General features: G+C 46.4%; 3 protein-coding genes and 1 long non-coding RNA gene across 6 annotated transcripts; 3 read left to right on the top strand and 1 right to left on the bottom strand.

Moving 5' to 3' along the window:
- The first annotated feature begins 676 nt into the window (after positions 1-676).
- SWEET3 (Nodulin MtN3 family protein) lies at positions 677-2501 on the top strand. Of its 3 annotated transcripts, none has more exons than XM_086236427.1 (7): positions 677-750; positions 848-893; positions 1007-1043; positions 1194-1416; positions 1571-1732; positions 1826-1945; positions 2082-2501. In XM_086236427.1, exons 2-7 carry the CDS (start codon positions 857-859, stop codon positions 2253-2255), a joined length of 753 nt encoding a protein of 250 aa, XP_086092553.1. In that variant the 5' UTR covers positions 677-750; positions 848-856; the 3' UTR covers positions 2256-2501. The 3 variants fall into 3 exon arrangements, with proteins under 3 accessions (XP_086092553.1, XP_086092554.1, XP_086092552.1); XM_086236428.1 differs by having other exon boundaries at positions 680-893; positions 2082-2272; positions 2356-2501; XM_086236426.1 differs by having other exon boundaries at positions 680-893.
- Positions 2502-2603: 102 nt separating this feature from the next.
- On the bottom strand, positions 2604-5175 carry LOC147289288 (pentatricopeptide repeat-containing protein At2g13600-like). Its single transcript, XM_086236425.1, has 2 exons — positions 3108-5175; positions 2604-2693 (listed from the first exon to the last, which is right to left on the bottom strand). The coding sequence occupies exons 1-2, from the start codon at positions 5173-5175 to the stop codon at positions 2647-2649; spliced, it is 2115 nt and encodes a 704-aa protein (XP_086092551.1). The 3' UTR covers positions 2604-2646.
- A 368-nt stretch (positions 5176-5543) lies between these two features.
- On the top strand, positions 5544-6885 carry LOC147289287 (polypyrimidine tract-binding-like protein). Its single transcript, XM_086238820.1, has 3 exons — positions 5544-5900; positions 6242-6505; positions 6592-6885. The coding sequence occupies exons 1-3, from the start codon at positions 5544-5546 to the stop codon at positions 6883-6885; spliced, it is 915 nt and encodes a 304-aa protein (XP_086094946.1).
- A 13937-nt stretch (positions 6886-20822) lies between these two features.
- On the top strand, positions 20823-22048 carry LOC147289286 (uncharacterized). Its single transcript, XR_015121557.1, has 3 exons — positions 20823-21211; positions 21375-21434; positions 21837-22048. It is a non-coding gene; the product is annotated as an uncharacterized LOC147289286 (long non-coding RNA).
- The last annotated feature ends 17 nt before the right edge of the window (positions 22049-22065 follow it).

Genomic DNA, 22065 nt, shown 5'->3' with positions numbered 1-22065 from the left:
TGAGATGATATATATAGTCATTTTAGTTTTAACTTTTTTTAAGTGAATGATTTTTGTTTTTGTTTTTCATATATAGAGAGGAGAGATTTGAATTTGAAACATTTTCCAATTCTGCGAGAGAAATAACACTAAAGCAATAGTTAGTTAGGTTTCTTAAGCAAATGATTTCCTTCTCAAAATAGGGAGTTATGATTTGGAGTAGAAAACGATCCAGCAATTAACTTACTCTAATAGTAATAGGTTGTCATTAGTCCCAAATTAGAATTAAAATGAAGCTAAATCATCAGTGAAAACAACACTTTTATTACTAGCTAGCAGGTGTCTATTGAAAAGATATAATGCATGTTTTGGAATGAAAAAGCAGAAAGGCACACACTTAGCTTGCTAAAGATTGCATATGGCGTGAGTTACCAAAATCACTCCTAAAAAGTGAATGAAATCTGATTGACATGATCTTTGCTATTACTCACTAGACAAACCAAAACAACTAACTCTGAATTAATCTGAATGTTAAAAACGAACAAAAGTCCACAATTAATTAAACAGCGTCTGCATTAAACAAATTGAAAGTCCACAATCAAGAAAGCAAAAGCTCCACACTAATGCCAGTTATTTCCATCCACACAATTAGTTTATAAATACATGCATCGACACCACTTCTAGTACCTGCACCATTCAATTTTCTATTATTCTCTTCTTATCTGTCTCTGTTTTACTCATATACATACATACACATTCCCTGCAGGCCAGGTGCATTCAACATTTCATGCACAAGGCATTCATTCTTAAGTATTGAATTTAGTGACTTGTTGGAAATTTTGCCTTAGAAAACCATTCATTTTCTCAGGGCAACAAAATGGGAGATAGGTTGCGATTGGCAATTGGAGTGATGGGTACTTACAACTTTGTTTATTGTTTGATTAGCTAACTTGCTAGAATTGTCAATGATTAAATGTAGTAAAAAGGTTACCAAATAATATGCCATATTTGCATGTCTTTATTGCAGGAAATGCTGCTTCTTTGTTGCTTTACGCTGCTCCCATGTAATGTCAAGACCTACACTACTATTATTAATTATACTGCCTCACTCAAATCATGACTATATTATTTGATGTTAATCCAGAGAAAATTTCATGATTAATTTGAGCCATGCACTAATTGGTTTCATATGATTCTTAATTAATTTCCTGCAGATTGACTTTGTCAAGGATCATAAGGAAGAAAAACACAGAGGAGTTTTCATGTGTACCTTACATCACTGCACTGCTTAACTGTCTCCTTTATACTTGGTATGGCCTGCCTCTTGTAAGCTACGGGTGGGAAAACTTTCCGGTGGTCACCATCAATGGCCTAGGCATTCTTCTCGAGTTCTCTTTCATTATCATATATTTCTGGTTTGCAACACCCAAAGGAAAGGCAAGTTAATTTACTTTTTACAGAAAAAGTTTCATGTTGAGTACTGCATGATAATCAAAACGTATGAGTCAATGCATGCTATATATATATATATATATATATATATATGTTTCCTTACACATACACTTAGGTATTTCATATGGCCGGAATGCAGATGAAAGTAACCGTGATTGTGCTGCCTGTTATCACTGTGTTCTGCATCACCGCCATTATCTCAGCCTTTGTTTTCCATGACCACCATCATCGAAAGATATTTGTTGGAAGCGTAGGGCTAGTGGCCTCTGTAACAATGTATGCTTCTCCACTGGTGGTTGTGGTAAGAAATTATCATAAATATTTTCTCAAACTTATAATTAATAAAGTTTCAATTACAAATTAGAACTTCTCTCATATAATAACCTTATTGCAGAAGCAAGTGATACTAACAAAGAGTGTAGAATTCATGCCATTCTACTTGTCTTTCTTCTCGTTCCTCTCTAGTTCACTTTGGATGGCATATGGACTACTCAGCCGTGATCTCTTCCTTGCGGTTTGTATAACATTTAAACTTTCTTTCTTTATAATAATTACTCCCGAACCTGATTAATTAATTTTTGTCCTGAACAAATGGAAGTGCATGTGAAAAAAATTAACCTAAATTAATTAATTTCTTTTAATCTTGGCAGTCCCCTAATCTGGTTGGAAGCCCATTAGGCATCCTTCAACTAGTGCTCTACTGCAAGTACAGGAAAAGGGGAACTATGGAATTACCAAAAAAATGGGATTGTGAAGAGAATTATGACGAAAAACACAAACAACTGCAGCTTGTGATTTGTGACAGTACAAATGGCAAAAGTTGAAGAAAGTGCACTATAAGGTTGTATGTTTGTGTGTGTGTTGTCCAATAATGCAGGTCTCTAGAAATTATGTCAGTGGTTAACACATACTAGACTGTCACAGGTATCAATAAATCTCAGAGGGGAGATGGAAAGCAACTAATGCTGAAAAAATGAGCTAGCTAGCTCATTGTTGTATAACAATTTCTTCCGAATTTATCAACTGTGTAGTATCTTGAAAATATAATTAATGGGAAGTTTCTTTCCTTATCTAGCATATGTAACATTCCAATGTATGCCAAGATACAAGTTACAGAGTAAATCACATAGAGAGTTGACTTACCTCTTAAACTGATAATCAGGTTTTCATTTGCCTAAGCAGAAGTCTCCATCGTCAACGTACATCAACCCACTTCTATTGTGTATAAAGCGTCCGGTTCACAAAGAATCTGTCCTGAGAACCTATTCAGCATTCACATATGCAAGTTAGCTGAGTCGTTGACACTATTTAATATACCAAATTGAATCATAACCATGCAATTTAAACAAGAAAACAAATTCTACACTGAGCTTGAAACTGAGCAATGTTTAAATTATAATATTGGTGGCTACAATGACAATATAATGATGCTACAAAAAAAATTGTAGATATTACTGAAGAATAATAATAGAACCAGTATCCACTGTGAGACTTTAACTAGTCATTTAATTGATATTTTTTTTATAGGATAGACTACTGTTGTGAGTTTGGTCAATGATGAGAGTATGTTGCATTGATAGAACCAGTGTTCACTAATGACATAGAAACACAATCAAATTGAACAATAAAGTTTATATTTTCTGTCAGATGCTCCAAAGTTTCATAAATAAAATTACAATGAGGATGGCTATGATCTTCTACAGAGAATACATGAACTCTGCTGTTCAGCTCAATCCAACTACAACCAGGATCCTTTTTCACTTCCAAGCTTCTCAATCTGTTTCTTGCATTCATCTTCTTCCCCCACTTCCCCAGTACAGCATACATGTTAGACAAAATTATATAAGCTGATGTCGGCTTGGGATCCAAACTAATTATTTTCTCAGCCACCCTCTCACCCAGTTCCATGTCCATGCAGAACCAACAAGCATTTAGCAGCGCTCCCCAGATAATCCCATCTGGTTCAATAGGCATCTCTTCAATAAAGTCCATAGCTTCTTGTAGGCGACCAGAATGACCAAGAAGATCCACTATGCATGCATAATGCTCAAGAGTTGGCTTTACTCCATAACTTCTTTCCATTATGTGGAAAATTCTCATCCCTTCATTGACTAGACCAGCACGACTGCAAGCAGACAGAATTCCCACAAAAGTAGCACTATTAGGGATGACACCTCGCTTTAACATTTGCTCAAAGTGCATAATTGCCTTGGAGCCAAGCCCATATTGTGCATACCCATTAATGAGAGCTGTCCAAGCCGCCACATTGGGTGAATGAATGCAGATAAATGATGTTTCAGCATCAGTGATGCTCCCACATTTTGAGTACATATCTATGAGGGATGTTCCAACATACACATTTGATTCGAATGGCGTCTTAATCAACTGGGCATGAAGTATTTGTCCTAATTGAAGAGATCCAAGGCATGAACAGGCATGAAATAGAGTAGAGAATGTTGATCTCGTATGGTCTATGGATAATCTGCGCATTTTCACATATAGTATGAAAGCCTCCTCATGTTGATCATTTTGAATGTAACCCGACATCATGGCATTCCATGTCACAGGGTTTCTTTCCCCTTCTGTTTCTTCAAAAAGCTTTAAAGCCTTATCAATATCACCATGCCTAGCATACACAGAAATCATAGTATTCGAAGAAATTATAGTTCTATGCATCATACTCTCAAATAACCTCTTCGACTCATCAACTTGACCACTCATTGCATACCCTTTAATCATCAAATTATATGAAACCGGATTCTTTTCGTGTAGTGTATTAAAAATTCTTTCTGCATCTTCAATCCTACCCATCAATACAAGCCCCCCAATAAGCGAATTGGAAGTATTTAAAGACGACGTTTCTATTCTATCATAAACTCTCTTGGCGCAATGAATAGCTTCACAATCACAATAAAACTCAATCAACGCACCACTAATCGATTGATCAAATTCATAACCATACTTAACCAAAAGCCCATGTACAGCCTTTCCTACACACAGCACTCCCAATCTCCCACAAGCCCTTATAACACAATCAAAAGTAAACTCATTAGGTGCCACCTCACCACTCCTCCTCATCCACCTAAACAACTCCAAGGCCCTCTCACACCCATCCTCGCACTTTGAGTACCCTGAAATTAACGTAGTCCATGCCACAACATCCCGTTTTGCCATCTTCACGAACAATTCCATAGCATCAACCATCAAATTACATTGCACATAACCTACAACCATTAAGTTCCACAATAACTCATTTCCACGATGCAACTCATCGAAAACCAGCTTAGCATCCTCAATTTTAAGGTAATTAGCATAAAAGTACAGCAGGGAACTTCCCAAAAGCTGAAAACACTCCAACCCAGATTTCAGCACCAAGCAATGAACCTCTTTTCCCTCACTCAAAGACCCTGAACGGGCGCATACGCTAAGAGCTGTCAAAAGGGTGGTTTCATTGAGTCTTACATTGCTACGATGCATAGTCGAAACCAAAGATAGAGCCTCATTGAACTTTCCCCACTTCGAATACCCAGAAATCATGGTGTTCCATGAGACAACGGTTCGCATTGGCATTTCATCGAACACCCTTCGAGCAATGTCTAGTTGGCCGTTTTTGCAGTACCGGTTTATGCAAACGTTGGTTGAAACTATGCTGGGGCATTGAGTTTTTCCAGTTTGGTAAAGGGTCGAGAACTGTTTGAGGTTTTGTTTCCATCGGTTTTTCTTCCATGTTTCAACTACCAGCATTTTGAGAGAGACAGAGATTTGAATTATGGTTGCTGATCGTTCAGTCGTTACCGGGTTTTGAATAGTTGCGCTGAAACGCACCGTTTCGCTCTTTCTCCTTCTTCCTTTTTTTTAAAATTTTATAATATCATAAATTTCGACTCAGCCAAATTTGAGTCCCGATCGAGGTGCCACGTGTGAGTGATCTATTATTAAAATAATCTGAAATACAAGCGCTTCATGCACGAAGACACGTACCCCTTGTTTTGGTTTCATTCTTGACTCATTCTCTGTCAAGTCTCAAACCCACACTCCGCAGAAGAAGAAGAAATCCACAGAGTTTTCTTTTTCATGAATCACTTTCTTGCAATCCAATCAACAAAGCTAAAATGGTGAAGTTAGCGTCGGCACGCGAGGCCCGAATGTACGGGCCGCGGCTGGGCCGGAACCGGGCGGAGTACATGAACGCAGGGCTCTATTTGTTCGCGACGGTTGTGCTTCTCGGTGGGTTTGTGGCTCAGCTTTCAAATGAAGCCAAGTCGGGTCTAGTTCTTATGCTCATAGCCTTTGCGATCATTTTCATCGTGAATTTGCACGACCTTGTGGCGCATCTCGCCGGCTTCGATTACCGCTTCGGCTTCATGGAGTTGGACTTGCAGCTCGCGCTGGTCGAGTTCGCGGCTCCGTTGGTTCAGGCTTTGGGTTCCATTCTTTCATTCTTGGGCATTCTTTTCCTATTCATTCAGGTATATTTTATTTTTATTAATTAATTTAGAATTAGTTGGCTTAATATTGTATTGTGAGAGACGGTATGTAATTAGTGTTTGATTAAATGTCTAAAAGTGTTGAAATTAATAACTCATTTATTGCATTACTATTACTATTGAGAACAATCAGTACTACCTGCTGCTCAAAATTTGTGTCCCTTAGATGAGTCGTGCACTTAACTTTAACAGGACGATCGATACTTGATTCATTAGTACAATTAATATTTTTTGGCTAATCTAGAACCTAATTAGATAATGTACGTTGTGGTTATTTTAGTACACTAAATTGTTGTGGGTCATGTCCACAATTGTGAATGTAGGTGGAAAAAGGGTATGGCTACCTTAGGCTTGAGAGACATGCGAGGAACATGCTTATTGCTGGCCCTGTTTTATGGTTGCTGGGTTCAGCTCACAACTCGTGCCAAATCTATGAGAGAGCAGATGGGCATGTCCAGATCTTGCAACAGAGTGTCCACATCCCATTTCTGATTGCTAGTGTAGTCTTCACAGTGGGTGCAATTATCAATGCCCGTGAGCAAGATCAAGATGGAATCTTGATATTGCATCATGGCCTAGAGCTACTGGTAAGTGATCGAGAGTATCTCATGTCGGGAATGTAAAGTCCTGCGTTACGGAATTAAATATGTAATCAATTTATTTGTGTGTGCAGGGTATGACTTGGGTGTGGCTGGGAATAGTTGGGAGCCTATTGCTTGTGTTTGGGGGATTGGCAAATGTGGTGAAGGTGTTCAAGATGCAGCAGATGCATGATGCAGGGCATCTACGGCTTGAGAAACTAAGGGGAGGGGCACAGGAGCGACTCCTTCACGAAAGGGAAGGCCAGGTTCCGCTAATCCTAGAAGATCAGAGGAGGAGAAAAAGGCAAATAACAGAGGAGCCAAAAGTTGCACCAGTTCTTCCAGTTCCTACTCCTTACAAAGATGTTCTTGTTGGTCAGACTTGACCAATTTATACTTTGATATAGATATCATATATATGTTTGTCTTGTTGTAATAACTTGTTTTATATATGTCATTTGGTGATATGATTATCGTATGCTGCAACAACTATTGAAGAGAGACATATATATACTTAACAATTTTCTTTCGTGTTGAACATTAATGACGACCCACATGAGGGCCAGTCCATAATGTTTTCATGGGTTGAATATTAATGATAAATATTTGTAGATCGTACCAAGGATTTGGACTTGTTCAAATTCTTTTTTTTATTTTATTATTTTTTTACTTGAAAGGTATCCTAAGCCTATTCGGGTCCAGTGGGATGTCATTGTTGATGCAAATTCTCGTAAGGTAGATGCAACAACTTAGATAAGTTGACCTGGCTGATCAGGTGCTTTGTTGGATGATGAAGTGGATGCTGGATGAGATCTTCCTGTAGACAAAAACAAGATCAAAGGAGATGGACCGGTGTGGTACCAGCCAAACACACTCCGATGATGAAATCAGTGGTGGTGTTTGATGGTGGGTGAGGAAGAACAAAGGAAGAACTTGGGAGAATGGGAAGAACAAGGCAAATGTTCTGGGTTATTCTCAGCAAGTTGGGTAGGCCTTTTTTTGTAGAAGGGAATGCAAGTGTTTTTGCGTGTGTATTGATGGATTGCTAGATGCCTCATTTTATGCATATGTGGTGTCTTATATAGGCAAAGGAAGACTTAATGATTAAGTTACCTGCCTGTGAATGAATGGTTGCCAGAGACCCACGCACCTGGTTAGACCTAGTTGCATGCTCAGCTGCTTGCTTCCTCAGCATTCAATGCTGCATTGAATGCTCCATTAAATGCAAGGTTGGAAGGTCCAGGTAAACTGCCCAGCAGTCATGAATGCAAGCCTGATATTCTATCTGTCAGAGGATTGTGTCAGGTGCATTCAAGTGTGGCGGTTCGTCCTAGCGTGATCTTCCTGGGAATGGCGGCGGAGAGCCGAGCCGAGCCGATACGAACACATGTTTTCATGTGAAGACACGAAGTCCATTAGTGGTCGGATTGGGCATGGGAATTCAGGCCGAGCCGGTCCATAGATTGGAGTCTTTCCGAGCCCTAGCTGGTCGACGCCAGAACTCGGAAGGAAGCCATCTCTTGTGCCGAGCCGAGCCGAGCCGGGATGATCGTGGGAAGATGGACACTGGACTCCATGGAAGATCATCGGTTCGGCTCGGACCGAACAAGGAGGGGCGGTGTGGAGATCCGGTCTGAGCTGGTAGAGGAAGTGTTGATCAGTGATGGTGTGGAGGTCAAAGTTTGACCACTGAGAGTCAACTCCGAGGTGGATGTTGACCAGCCACGTGTCGAGCCATGATTGGCTGTTCGGATTGATGTGGATTTTCCCACAAACAGGAGTCCCCCAGCTTCCGAGCCGAGCGGACAGTGGTGGATTGGAAGCTGAAGTGCGATGACCTTCCCAAAGATAATATGCTTGCTTGATCCGAGCCGAACCCGACATATCTATGTTTCTGAAGATCCGAGCAGGTGGTGACTTGTGATTGGCCAAAATATCTCAGGGGCAGGTGAAGGGACGTTTGACTTCTGCATGGGGGAACGTAAGGGTCACCTCATTATGGGTATTTTTGAATGCTTGACAGGTGTCAAGATCTGGCATTTGAAGCGCCAGAAATGAAGGGCTGAGATTTGATTTGCATGGGGTATAAAAGTGGTGGCTTTCTCTCTTCCCTCACTTTCATCTTCAGACTCTTTCTCTCCTCTGTGAAAACTCTTCCTCTCACCGAGGATTTCCTTCTCTCATTGTCGCCTTTGAAGTTGTCCGATCTCGAATCCGACCACGCACGACGGTAGGCGAGGTGGTTCCGAGGGTGTTTGGGGCGGAAACTGTGGGCGGAGGAAAACTAGTAAGTGATTCTCCTCCTTTTTGAGTTTTCTGCATTTTCGGGTTTTGGGTGTGTGTTCTTGAGAGTTCTTGAAAAAAAAAACACTTTTTGATTCAAAAAGCAAGAGAGAGAAAGGTGAGAAGGTGTTTGCAATGTCTGAGACTGACTCGAGTGGTCGGCTCGGCTCTGGAGAAGCCTTTCAAGGAGATAGTGAGGCCGAGATGAGCCGAAGCCCATCTGCGAATGAGGCCGAGCCGAGCCGAAGCTCACCTGCGGGTGAGGCGAGTTGGGACGGCTTGTCCGAAGAGTTAGACGAGGCCGGCTCGGCACTGAATCGCAATCCGGGTGGAGAGCGCCGAGCCCGAGGGGATCAGGAAAACCCTGAGATATTGAGTTCCGACTGGGAACAAGGCACGGCCGAAGGAGGTGACGAAGAACCTCTTGACGTCGAGCCGATCGCCACCATCCCGAGCAGACTCACTTCAGGCTCGGATGAGAGGGATAGAGGTCACGAGGCATCGACCTCGGCTCAGGGGGTGACGGGAAGTCCGATCGACCCGGACTTCTACGAGGAACTGGCGTGGAAGGCCGATCAGATCCCCAATGAGATGACCGAGTACCATCTCAGGGACTTGAGGGATAGGTACTCGGTTCCCGACTCCGTGTTGATGAGGTTGCCGACCGAGGGGGAGAAGCCGAGCCGACCCCCGGTAGGATGGGTGACTATGTACCCGGAGATGTTTGAGAACGGGGTTCGGCTTCCCCTGCACACCTTCCTGCAGGATTGGCTCGCGACGATCGGCGCAGCGCCACACCAGCTGAACCCGAATGTATACAGGATCATCCTGTCCATGCACATCTTGTGGCACAAAGTGCACAAGTGTGTGCCACACAAGGATATCCTGTTCTGCAACTACGCGCTGAGGTCGAAGCAGAGCGAGCTCGGATTCTACAACCTCCAGGCGTACTCAGGGCCACTCTTCGGTGGGAATCCCTCCTCCCAGAAGACATGGAAGAAAAGATACTTCTTTGTCTCTGGGGATTGGGAGTTCGCCGATCCGAACAGAATGACCTCGGCTCGGGTCCCCAGAGCTTTTAGAATTCCAGGTGGGCATTGGGTGTTAGGGGCCGATCCGAGGACAATTTGCATACGTATTGTGTTAATTGTATTATATTTTTGTCTAACTCTTTTTGGTTTCGCCTTCGCAGTAAGCTGGGGCAAGTACAAGCTCCGAGGCGAGCTCAAGGACCAGATCGCCGCGATCAGGAACTCACCAGCAGAGTACTTGTCAACCAAGTTTCTGCTCGGGGAAACCCAGATCAGACTGAGCGGGATCTCCTGGTTTGTGCCCAGGTGGAATCCTAGAGCCGAGAGGGGAATGGCGCCCACCGACCTGGAGACTCGCCTTAGGAGGAGGGCGGCCCGGAGCGTTCAGAAGAAAGCAGCAGGGCGGCCCCCTGCCGAGCCGGTCCAGGCTCCTGTTCCAGCGGCAGCTCAGCCAAGATCTCCTGCGCCGAGACCGGTTCGGCAAGCAGAGAAGAGGAAGGCTCCCCAGGCCGAGGCCCCGGTGGAGAAGAGGGCTCGGGCCGAGCCCGGCGGTTCTGGTGCCGGGGCGTCCGGTTCGGCGCCCCTGAAAGCGGTGGAGGTAGTCCCCGGCCTCGAGCCGTTCGTCACGGGCCTCAAGCGCGTGATGACCGCGAGGGTGCAGGAGGGGCTGTGGGCCGATCATGGCGAGCCGGGCTTCAGCCACCAGGCTCTGATCGCATCCCGCCAGGCCATGTTGGTAAGTCTCCTTTACTTCGGATTTTGTCTATTCGCTCGGTTCGGACTAATGATGAATTTGTTTCTCTTGCAGCTCGCCATGAGGCAGTTCGAAGCTGCTAAGGCCGCCGTCGATGCCGAGGCGAAACTGGAGAGGTTTCGGGCACGGGTCGTAGAGCTGAAAGAGAAGTTGGCCGAGGCCGAGCGGACGGTCAATGCCGAGCGCGAACGGTCGGAGGGTCTGCAATCCAGGCTGGCCAGGAAGGAGGAGGAGGTCGGTCGGCTCGGCAAGGAGCTTGCCTCCTCGGAGCAAAATGTGGCGGACTTGAGGCATTATGTCGGCGATCTCCAGCGAGACATCGAGGCCGCTGAACGGAGGATCGAGAATGTCGAACTCCGACGTCGATCTGAAGTGCCGAGCGCCCAGGCACTGGCTGATGCCCATTTTGATGGGTATCAGGAGCTTTTGGAGGCGATCAAATCGAAGAGGCCGGACTGGGATGTATCATTCCTTGGCGAGTCCGAGGACGACGAAGACACCCAGGGAAGTCAACAGGATGAGCTTCCTCCTCTCGATCGCCAAGTCCGTGCCGAAGTCGAGCCGACTCCGGAAGATCCTCCACTGCCTGCATATGAGCCGACCCCGATTCCCCCGGTCCCCGAATCCGATCCCAATGCTGAGATGCAGATCGGCGGGGTTGAGGTGGTGCAGCTCGGCGAGGAGACGCCCGAGGAGTCTACCGAGCCGATCCAGGAGGGCCCTGCCGAGCGATCTGCATGATGGCTGATTTTATTTAACTTTTATGTTGTCTTGTTTTTGTTTTTTGTTCCCGAGCCGAAGTGTGGCTCGGGTTTAATTGTTTTTGGAACAATTTGTATTTGGTTTTATGTTGTTTAATTTTATCAGAATTTTCTTTATATGATACAAGCTGCTGTCAGTTCGGCTCGGAAATTAAGCTAACGACAAAAACTAATAACACATGGAAAAGAAAATGATAAAAGTGAAAACATAATAAGAACCAAGACATTTTGAGATCGGCTCGGCATGCCGATTAAAATGAAAATGAATGGTGATGATAAATTAGAACTTGTCCTCGGATCAGCTTGATAAGCATAACCAGGATAAGTAAAAATTTAAAAAACCCTAGTCATCTCGGATGGGCTCGGCATACCCATTGAGATATTTAGGAATGCAGTTTTTTGAGAAAAATATTCAAACCTACTTTCAGATCGGCTCGGCATGCACGATGAAAGTTTTGGTTGGAGTGTATATTTTTCTTTTAGAAATATCCTGTTGAACGTTAGGACTGTAGGAAGTCGCTTCGGCTCAGACAGGGATTTTTATAGACCTGATAAGTCTGTACCATGCCGAGTATTGGGCCGAAAGTGGCGCGCTAGTTCGGCACGGGAGTTTATAGACCTGATGAGTCTGTAATATGCCGAGCATCGGGCCGGAAATGGCGCGCCCGCTCGACACATGAGTTTATAGACCTGATGAGTCTGTAATATGCCGAGCATCGGGCCGGAAATGGCGCGCCCGCTCGACACATGAGTTTATAGACCTGATGAGTCTGTAATATGCCGAGCATCGGGCCGGAAATGGCGCGCCCGCTCGACACATGAGTTTATAGACCTGATGAGTCTGTAATATGCCGAGCTTCGGGCCGGAAATGGCGCTTCGGCTCGGCACATGGGTTTACAATTTTTTTTCGAAGGAAACACTTAGATCTTTCCTCTTTGTTAGAAGTGTATAGGAGTAGAGTCCCCAGTGTTTGCTTCGAAAAAGAAAAAAATGAGTAGAAAAAATGCTCATCTTTTCATTGATTGGAATGGGTGTTAGGTCGGACAGTCCCCGATCCTAACTACATTTTTACTGGTAATAAGTCTTCAAGTGTTCAGCGTTCCAGCTATGCTTGAGAGGCTTCCCAGCCAGAGTGGCCAAGTTGTAAGTGCCGGGCTTGACTATGCCCGTGATTCTATATGGTCCGGTCCAGTTCGGATCGAATGAGCTCTCTTTGATGGCAAGGGGATTCTTTTTCATGACGAGATTGCCCAATCCGAAGCTTCTGGGTCTGACCCTTTGATTGTAATATTTGGCTACCCTTTGTTGGTAGGCGGCTCGGCAGAGATCGGCGTCGGTTCGCCTCTCCTCGATCATGTCCAGGCCGAGCCGAAGTCCGGCGTCATTGGTCTCGGGATTGTACGTGCCGGTCCGGAATGAAGGAGTCCCCATTTCGACCGGGACGACGGCGTCAGTTCCGAACGCCAACGCATAGGGAGTTTCCTTCGTGGAGTTGCGATAGGAAGTTCGGTAGGACCAAAGTACCTCTGGCAGGAGTTCAGGCCAATTTCCCTTAGCCTTATCTAGTTTAGTCTTGAGGGTTTTCTTGATGATCTTGTTGATGGCCTCGACCTGTCCGTTCGACTGCGGATGGTATGGCGCGGTGAAGCGCAAGTTGATGTTCAGTCGTGAACAAAAACTCCTGAACTTCTTGCAGTCGAACTGCTTGCCATTGTCCGCAATGATGGTGTGCGGCATGCCGAACCGGCAAATGATGTTCTTCCAGACGAAGGTCTCCATCCGTTCGGCTGTGGTTGTGGCCAGGGGCTCGGCCTCGGCCCACTTGGTGAAGTAGTCGACTGCTACCACTGCCATGGTGACTTGCCCTTTTGCCTTCGGCATAGGGCCGATCAGATCGAGTCCCCACTGCGCGAACGGCCAGGGGCTGGATATGGAGGTCAGCAACTGGGGAGGTTGATGGGGAACCGCGGCAAATTGCTGGCATTTGATACAAGCGCGAGACAGATGATCTGCGTCCTTGTTCAGTGTTGGCCAGAAGTAACCCTGTCTGATTGTCTTGTAGGCAAGGGCTCTTCCTCCAGAATGGTTTCCGCATATCCCCTCGTGGATTTCTCTCAGCACATCCTGACCTTCTTGGGGAGTGACACACCGCAAGTAAGGCAGGGAGAAACTCCTCTTGTAGAGCTGACCATCGATCATGCTGAACCGAGCCGACCTCGTTTTGATGAGACGTGCTTTATCCCTCTCTGGGGGGAGGATCCCGGAGACCAAGTAGGTGATGATCGGCGTCATCCAGTTCGGCTCGGCATCGGTTTGCATAACCGTGGCCTCGGTTTCGGCGGTGCTAGGTCTGTCCAGGATTTCGACTGGAACATGCCTGGCGGATCCGGTGTCTGTGGCCGAAGCCAGGCGCGCCAAGGCGTCGGCTCTGCAATTCTCTGCCCTCGGGATTTGGGATATTCTGTATTCGTGGAAGTTTCCAAGTAGCAGACGAGTCTTCTCGAGGTAAGCAGTCATGCTAGGCTCTCGAGTCTCATACTCTCCCAAAATCTGATTGACGATTAGCTGAGAGTCGCTGAAGATGTTTAGTTTGGTCGCGCCGAGCTCCTTTGCCAATCTGAGCCCGGCGATGAGTGCCTCATACTCTGCTTCATTGTTTGATGCTTGAAATCTGAAGCGAAGAGCATACTCCATCACAATTTGTTCTGGGGAGATCAGAACAAGCCCGGCTCCGCTTCCCATGGCGTTGGAAGATCCGTCCACATAGAGAGTCCAGGTGAGGAGATCAACCTGGCCGCGTTCGCCGATTGTGTTCGGATCGGCTGCTGTTGTCATAGCGTTGGTGCGTGGTGGATCCTCCGTCGAGGTGGTCGACTCACAGATGAAGCCTGACATGGCCTGACCTTTGATGGCCGTCCTGGGACGGTAGATGATGTCAAACTCGCCGAGCTCGATTGACCATTTGATGAGCCGACCCGAAGTCTCTGGTTTTGCCAGGATTTGTCTGAGCGGTTGGTCCGTCAAGACAACGATGGAATGAGCCTGGAAGTAGGGCCTTAATTTCCGAGCCGAGCTAACAAGGGCGAGAGCCATCTTCTCGAATTTTGGATACCTGGTCTCGGCATCGGCGAGGGCTCGGCTCGTATAGAAGACGGGGTGTTGTACACCGCCGACCTCTCTCACTAGAACTGAGCTGAGAGCCGAGTCAGAGACAGAGAGGTAGAGAAAAAGTTCTTCACCTTCTTCTGGTTTGGATAAGATGGGAGGTTCCCCCATGTGCCTTTTCAGATCTTGAAAGGCCTGCTCGCATTGGGGGGTCCATTCTATGCTCTTCCCTGCTCCCTTTAAGGCTTTGAAGAAAGGGAGGCACCGGTCAGTAGATTTTGAGATGAACCGGTTCAGGGCGGCAACTCTTCCAGTCAGACTCTGGATTTCCTTGCGTGTCCTTGGGGACTTCATGTTGATCAAAGCCTGGATCTTCTCCGGATTGGCTTCAATCCCCCGTTGGCTGACCAGGTAGCCCAGGAACTTTCCTGACCGAACCCCAAAGACACATTTGGCTGGGTTCAGACGCATCTGATATTCCTTCAGGACTCCGAACATGTCTGAGAGGTCCCTGACGTGATCGTCCGCCTTGATGCTTTTGACCAGCATGTCATCCACGTAAACCTCTACGGATTTGCCGATGGAAGATCTGAACATGTGGTTGACCAGCCTTTGATAGGTGGCTCCGGCGTTTTTGAGGCCGAAGGGCATGACCTTGTAGCAGTACATGCCGCGATCAGTTATGAAAGATGTGCCTTCCTGGTCGGACTTGTGCATCAGGATCTGGTTGTATCCAGAGTAGGCGTCCATGAAACTGAGGAGCTGATGTCCTGCTGTTGCATCGACGAGCTGATCTATTCTGGGCAAGGGAAAACTATCCTTGGGACAAGCCCTGTTCAGATCGGTGAAGTCCACGCACATCCTCCACTTCCCGTTGTTCTTTTTCACCATGACCACGTTGGCGAGCCAGTCGGGGTAGTTGACCTCCCGGATGAACCCGTTGTTTTGCAACTTGGTTACCTCTTCAGCCATGGCGGCGTATCGGACCGGATCGTATGACCTCCTCTTCTGACGGACCGGTTTGCATCCCGGGTCAGTGTTCAGCCTGTGGGTGATCACGTCAGACGATATGCCTGGCATGTCATCGTAAGACCAGGCGAACACTTCCGCGTTGGCACGGAGGAAGTCAATTATGGCGGAGCGCTGCTCGGGGCTGATCTGAGTCCCCACTCGGACGAGCCGATCCGGTGTCTCGGCCGAGATCGGCACTTCTTCCCAGGCCTCGGCGGGAAGGGGCCGAGATTCTGGGTTCGGCTCGGAAGTGAAATCGAACGTCTCCGCCCTCGGCCACCTGCCCGAATCAGCGATGGAGTCGAGTTCCTGTGAGTCCGGCAGCTGACCCTTCTGCTTGATCGAAGCGGCGTAGCATGACCGAGCCGAGCACTGGTCCCCTTGAATGACGATGCAGTCGTCGCCCACCGGACATTTGATGAGGAGGTTGGCGTAATGGACGATGCAGTCAAGGTCGACCAGAGCCGGTCTGCCCAGAATGATGTTGTAGGCTGACGGCCGCTTGACGACAATGAAGTACGTCATGCAGGTCTTCTTGATCGGCCCCTTCCCGAGCGAAAGGGGAAGGTAGATGTGTCCGAGGGGCTGAACCACTTCTCCCCCGAACCCGACCAAGGCAGGTGTATCGGTCTCCAGCTTATCCTCGCCGATGCCCATCTGCGCGAACGCAGAGTGGTAGAGGATGTTGACTGAGCTCCCTCCGTCGACGAAGGAGCGCGCGATGGTTGTCCCGGCGACCTCAGCCACTATGACGACCGGATCATAGTGGGGGAAGATGATCTCGTTTGCCTCGTTTGGCTCAAAGGTGACCGGTGCCCAGTCCTTCCGCTGTCTTTTGGAAGTGCTGGGTTGACCCGCCTGGATCGACAGGGACTCGTGTGCTTGAGCCGCCTGTCTGACATACTCCTTCTGGGATCGGTTCGAGTTCCCCACGAAGGTTGGTCCCCCCCCGATCGATCCGATGGCAGCATCCTGGACCTCGATGGTGTTGGTGGGCTTCTTCGGCGCGGCCTTGGGTACCCTAGGCCCACCGGCCAGGAATTGATTGATCTTACCCGCCCGGGCAAGAGTCTCAATCCCGTCGCGGAGGGCGTAGCAATCACCCGTGACGTGGCCGTGATTGGAATGATATTTGCAGAAGACGCCCTCCTTGATTTTGTCTGGGGGTGGTCCCTTGATCTCCCTTGCGACTGGGAGTTGGTCCTTGACCTTGGAGTAGATTGTCTCCAGACCGGCGTTGAGGGGAGTGTACTCCGTGTACTGGACAAACTTGGGTCCCTTGCCCAGAAGTTGGCGTGGCTCCTCGGTCCTGGTCTTCTTGGATTGGACCTGGGGTTTGGGAGTTGCAACCTCTCCCTCCTTCCTCTTGGCCGAGGTCGGCCTGGGATTCAGGGCCTCCACCTGAGCATCCCACTCCTCAGCCCGCGCCCACTTAGTGGCTTCGGCAGAAAGCTCATCGTAAGTGGAGGGAGGATTCCTCATCAAGTGGGAGCGGAGTCCCCCGGCGTGCAGGCCTTGCATGAGGGCATTCTTAGCTGACCTATCGTCGCAATCGTCGCACTTTGTATATTCGATGTTGAAGCGGATCAGATAGGCCTTGAGGCTCTCCCCCTCCTGCTGCTTGATGAGCGACATATCGTTCAAGTTGTAGAGTCGTTCGGATACAACCCGATATCTCGCCAGGAAGGCCCTCCGGAGGTCGGAGAAGGAGTCGATGGAGTTCGGTTGGAGGGTTCGGAACCAACCCCGAGCCGAGCCCTTCAAGGTCGAAGGGAAGATTCTGCACTTCGTGGCTTCAGATGCCTGGCGGGCCTCCATGGCGTATCTGAAGCTGTCAAGATGGTCGTAGGGATCCTTGGTCCCGTCATACTGATCCATCTTGGGGGGCTTGGTGTCGCGGGAGACCTCAGCATCCATGATTCTGCTGGTGTACGGGAGGGGAAGTTCCTCCCCGTGGTCGGCTCTACCGGTATACCCCCTGGAGACCTCGACATGTCCGAGCCGATCGTGGACGCTTCGGATCTGGTCCTGGACCAAAGTCCGAACAAGATTTTCCACATTGGGCGGGGTCGGCTCGGCCGCATTTTCCCCTGAGCACTCGGCCTGGTTGCCGAGTCTCTCACTCACCGGCTGACGAGTGAGCCTCTCGCTTGCCGGTTGTCGATCCGACATGATCATGGTGGACCCCAGTCGGTCGCTCACTGATCGCCTCCCCGAGTAAGTTCCTGATGGGGAAGGATCCTGACTGGCGATAGGGCCGAGTCTATTCCGAATCGGGCCCCTGGTTTCGGCCGAACCGGCAGGACTGTTGGCCCCCAACCTTGATTGGGCCGGGGGTCGTCGATTTGTATTCGGGTCGGCACGGTCTCCGCCCGAATCCCTGGGGGCACGTTTCCCGAAAGCCGCCTGTTTTTGCTGAAGAAGACGGTGGGCGTTCAGGCATTCGGCCTGTTCGGCCGGGGGCATGTCCTCGAAGCCCGGGAAGACGTGATCCGAGTCCTGCTGATCGGTCTGGTCGTTCGGCTCGGCAGGAGTGCTTTGCCGAGAAGGAGACGGCGAAAGGACCTCCTGCTCGGCTCGGGTCCGGCGTGATCGGAAGCCCGATCCCCCACTATTCTCAAGTTGAGCACGGTGGCGTGCAAGTTCCCCGGCCAGCTCGGCCTGTTTTGCGAGCAGCTCATTATTCTGTTTCAGGAGTGCATTCTCAGCGGCCAGATGTCGCTGACTCTCCTTAAGGAGTTTGTGAGCGGCTCGGATCTTGGAGGGACCTTTGGACTTTGGCGTCCTGGGGAGTTGTGCTCCCCTCGTTTTCTCAGGTGTCTCAGGCTGATGCTGTTCATCATTCTGAGACGCTCCTGAAGAAGAACTGGTGTCCCGAAATATGGTAGTCATGATGACTTGCGTGGAGGAAGAGCTTAGCGTTTGCGGTGATGAACACAATGGCTGAAGTCAGCTTCCCACAGACGGCGCCAATCTGTTGATGCAAATTCTCGTAAGGTAGATGCAACAACTTAGATAAGTTGACCTGGCTGATCAGGTGCTTTGTTGGATGATGAAGTGGATGCTGGATGAGATCTTCCTGTAGACAAAAACAAGATCAAAGGAGATGGACCGGTGTGGTACCAGCCAAACACACTCCGATGATGAAATCAGTGGTGGTGTTTGATGGTGGGTGAGGAAGAACAAAGGAAGAACTTGGGAGAATGGGAAGAACAAGGCAAATGTTCTGGGTTATTCTCAGCAAGTTGGGTAGGCCTTTTTTTGTAGAAGGGAATGCAAGTGTTTTTGCGTGTGTATTGATGGATTGCTAGATGCCTCATTTTATGCATATGTGGTGTCTTATATAGGCAAAGGAAGACTTAATGATTAAGTTACCTGCCTGTGAATGAATGGTTGCCAGAGACCCACGCACCTGGTTAGACCTAGTTGCATGCTCAGCTGCTTGCTTCCTCAGCATTCAATGCTGCATTGAATGCTCCATTAAATGCAAGGTTGGAAGGTCCAGGTAAACTGCCCAGCAGTCATGAATGCAAGCCTGATATTCTATCTGTCAGAGGATTGTGTCAGGTGCATTCAAGTGTGGCGGTTCGTCCTAGCGTGATCTTCCTGGGAATGGCGGCGGAGAGCCGAGCCGAGCCGATACGAACACATGTTTTCATGTGAAGACACGAAGTCCATTAGTGGTCGGATTGGGCATGGGAATTCAGGCCGAGCCGGTCCATAGATTGGAGTCTTTCCGAGCCCTAGCTGGTCGACGCCAGAACTCGGAAGGAAGCCATCTCTTGTGCCGAGCCGAGCCGAGCCGGGATGATCGTGGGAAGATGGACACTGGACTCCATGGAAGATCATCGGTTCGGCTCGGACCGAACAAGGAGGGGCGGTGTGGAGATCCGGTCTGAGCTGGTAGAGGAAGTGTTGATCAGTGATGGTGTGGAGGTCAAAGTTTGACCACTGAGAGTCAACTCCGAGGTGGATGTTGACCAGCCACGTGTCGAGCCATGATTGGCTGTTCGGATTGATGTGGATTTTCCCACAAACAGTCATAGTTAATTTTATCAGCTTGTACACCCTTGTCATTGACTTGGGTGAGAAATAATTGAAAGCAAAACTTTGGAGAGCAAAATTCACGTTTTAAGTCAGCCCTTCGTTTTTAGTGGCCATTAAGTTTACGAAAGAAATTAATTTTTATGTCTAATAGTAATAAATGTGACTACTGGCCGGTGGAAGTAATGAGGATTGTGATTATTTGAATTCAATGCATAGTGGATAATGCATATTAATGATAATAAATGTGACTGCTGGCTGTTTGGTGCTGTTGGCTTTAATGGAGTATTCTTTTTCTATGACTCTTGGCCCGTGCACGATATATAGAGAGAAGGAGAGAGTCTGAGTGAGAGAGCCTTTCAGAAAGAAAACCTAGCCACTCTTCACTCTCTAAATCATTGTCTCACTCTCACGCCCACAACACTACAGATCTCATTTGCAAGGTACACACAGCTCCTTTCTCTTCTTCTTTGGGCTTTTCTGGGTTTTTTTTTTCATATTCATGTATTATTAGGTTATAACCAGAACACAAACTTAGCCACAAACATTTATGGTTCACCACCTCCAACTACCTACACAACCTCTAGAGTTTTTTTTCAAAATCTGGTTATGATGTATGCTTTAATAATATTTGATTAGGTAAAGATTTAAGTTTTATTTGCTGACAAGAGATTATATTTTTGGCTTGTTAGATTTCATTCATTTGTGATTGGCGGTCGGGGTTGTTCTTGTAAATGAGAGGTTTCCTACAGCTGATGTAAGTGATGTAATTTGGAGAATATTGGTTAGTTGGCGGATAAAAGACAACATAATAGATATTTAGATTTCAGTATTATTATTATTGTTAGCAGTATTTTAAGCACTAGCTTGATCAGTTTTATGGGCGTATGGCACACATATATGAACATTAGGCTTAGCTCTAAAGCATGTGAGGAGCATTAATTCTTGTGCAAATTAAATTGTCCAAGGTTAATTGTATGTATAATATATGAAGCTTTCTTTTATATATATATATATATATATATGTGTGTGTGTGTGTATCTATGATATGTATATTGAAGATTTTATGTCCTTGTAAAGATTGTTCAAACTTATGTCATCAACCTGTGGGAGTAGTGTATGGCCATTTGGTTAAGATATCTGGACAAGCTATTGTAAGTTTTTCTTTGCCTACTTCTTTTGATATCTGGAGTAGTGTATTTTTTTTTTGGTCAAATCTGGAGTAGTGTATTGACCATTTGGTTCTGTATGCAATACTCCTCAGGTAAGCTTCTTCTGTGTATATTGGCATAAATTGATAGTTTCCGAATTTCATGTGTTGGGTCCTGTCGTACTTGATATTCTAATCTTTTTTTGCATCATATATAGTCATACTTTAGTTTTACAGTGGTAGTATAGCAGTATTCCTTTTTTTTTGTGTATAGACTCGAGTTGATCCTGTCATTTATGTCAATAGAAATCGGCTTCCGAAGAGACTGCCTCCAAAGGTTTATCTTGCCCTTAATAAGCCAAAAGGGTTTGCCACTGCTTCTCATTTCTTGCTGCTCTTGTTTGGGCCTCTCTGGTTATTTTTAGTTTTGGGATGAATGCATTTATATTATGATAGGTACATTTGCGCATCTGGGGAGATTTTGTATTCATCTAATGGCATATCCAATTTTATATGTTTTCAGGAGATTTTGCTCAAAAAATATCACATCCTTAATCGAATTTGTCAAAGGAGTAAGAGTCCACATCATTCTGTTCTCTTTTAGTATTTTAGCACTATCATAACTATCATTAGAGAAAGAACATATGAATCAAAATTTTATGCGTGAAATCATGTAGTGTCGATTGTGCAATATTGCTCACATGAACTTCATTTTGTCAAACTTGATTCATGCAGGTTCATGAAGGGAGGAACCATGAAGTAGAATGAGAACTTGTGAAAAATGCTGGACTTGAGGTTAGATATGTTTATATAGGGAGCATTTTCTTCATTTAAAAAATATTCTGCTTTTGTTTTTGTTCTACCAATTTTTGTCCTCGATTTATCAAATTTATGAATGAGGGGGACTTAATGCTTGTCTAAAATCGACTTGTGATATGAACCTATATCAATATTCAAGAAAACTTAGCTTTTTGTTGACTATAATATTTGATTTTCAGTCTCAGTGGTAGGTTCAGTGATTGCTATGTAAAAGGAAAGCTTTGATTTTATTGATAATCTTCCTCTAATTTATTTCTGAAATACTGATGGATTAGATTTATTTCATCATAAACTTGGGCACAAGAAGATTATACCATTCATAACCGATGCAGACATATTTCAATGTTAATTGCTTCTATTGGATATGTTATTTTGCAGATTTTAAAAGTGCAACAGAGGATACAATCTCTCCAGTTTGGAAAAGCAAAGGCACAATTTGTATTAATTTGTAGTTGTGTAACTTGTGTTCACTTGTCAGCAGTGATGTTTTCTATGCTTGGATGTCTTTTTTTTCTTGTTCTTGTTTGGTTTAAAGTTACAGTGGTCATTGAAAACGCTTGTTGTCGTTCTAGTTGTAGTAGGGTTTTAGCTTTTCCCTCAACATATA

Source organism: Dryas octopetala, chromosome 3 (assembly GCF_963921425.1).
Source record: "Dryas octopetala chromosome 3, drDryOcto1.1, whole genome shotgun sequence".
NCBI lineage: Eukaryota > Viridiplantae > Streptophyta > Magnoliopsida > Rosales > Rosaceae > Dryas > Dryas octopetala.
Note: the sequence above shows the minus strand (reverse complement) of the source record. Positions and strands in the feature narration are given on the sequence as shown.

Excerpts from the sequence above, each read along its gene's own strand:
- SWEET3 (XM_086236427.1), top strand. The coding sequence starts at position 857 with ATGGGAGATAGGTTGCGATTGGCAATTGGAGTGATGG. Across the intron at positions 894-1,006 it reads ATTGGCAATTGGAGTGATGG|GAAATGCTGCTTCTTTGTTG; the intron begins GTACTTACAACT and ends TCTTTATTGCAG. Across the intron at positions 1,946-2,081 it reads GCCGTGATCTCTTCCTTGCG|TCCCCTAATCTGGTTGGAAG; the intron begins GTTTGTATAACA and ends TAATCTTGGCAG.
- LOC147289288 (XM_086236425.1), bottom strand. The coding sequence starts at position 5,175 with ATGCTGGTAGTTGAAACATGGAAGAAAAACCGATGGAAACAAAACCTC. Across the intron at positions 2,694-3,107 it reads AGATCATAGCCATCCTCATT|GTTCTCAGGACAGATTCTTT; the intron begins GTAATTTTATTT and ends AATGCTGAATAG.
- LOC147289287 (XM_086238820.1), top strand. The coding sequence starts at position 5,544 with ATGGTGAAGTTAGCGTCGGCACGCGAGGCCCGAATGTACGGGCCGCGG. Across the intron at positions 5,901-6,241 it reads TTCTTTTCCTATTCATTCAG|GTGGAAAAAGGGTATGGCTA; the intron begins GTATATTTTATT and ends TTGTGAATGTAG. Across the intron at positions 6,506-6,591 it reads ATCATGGCCTAGAGCTACTG|GGTATGACTTGGGTGTGGCT; the intron begins GTAAGTGATCGA and ends TTGTGTGTGCAG.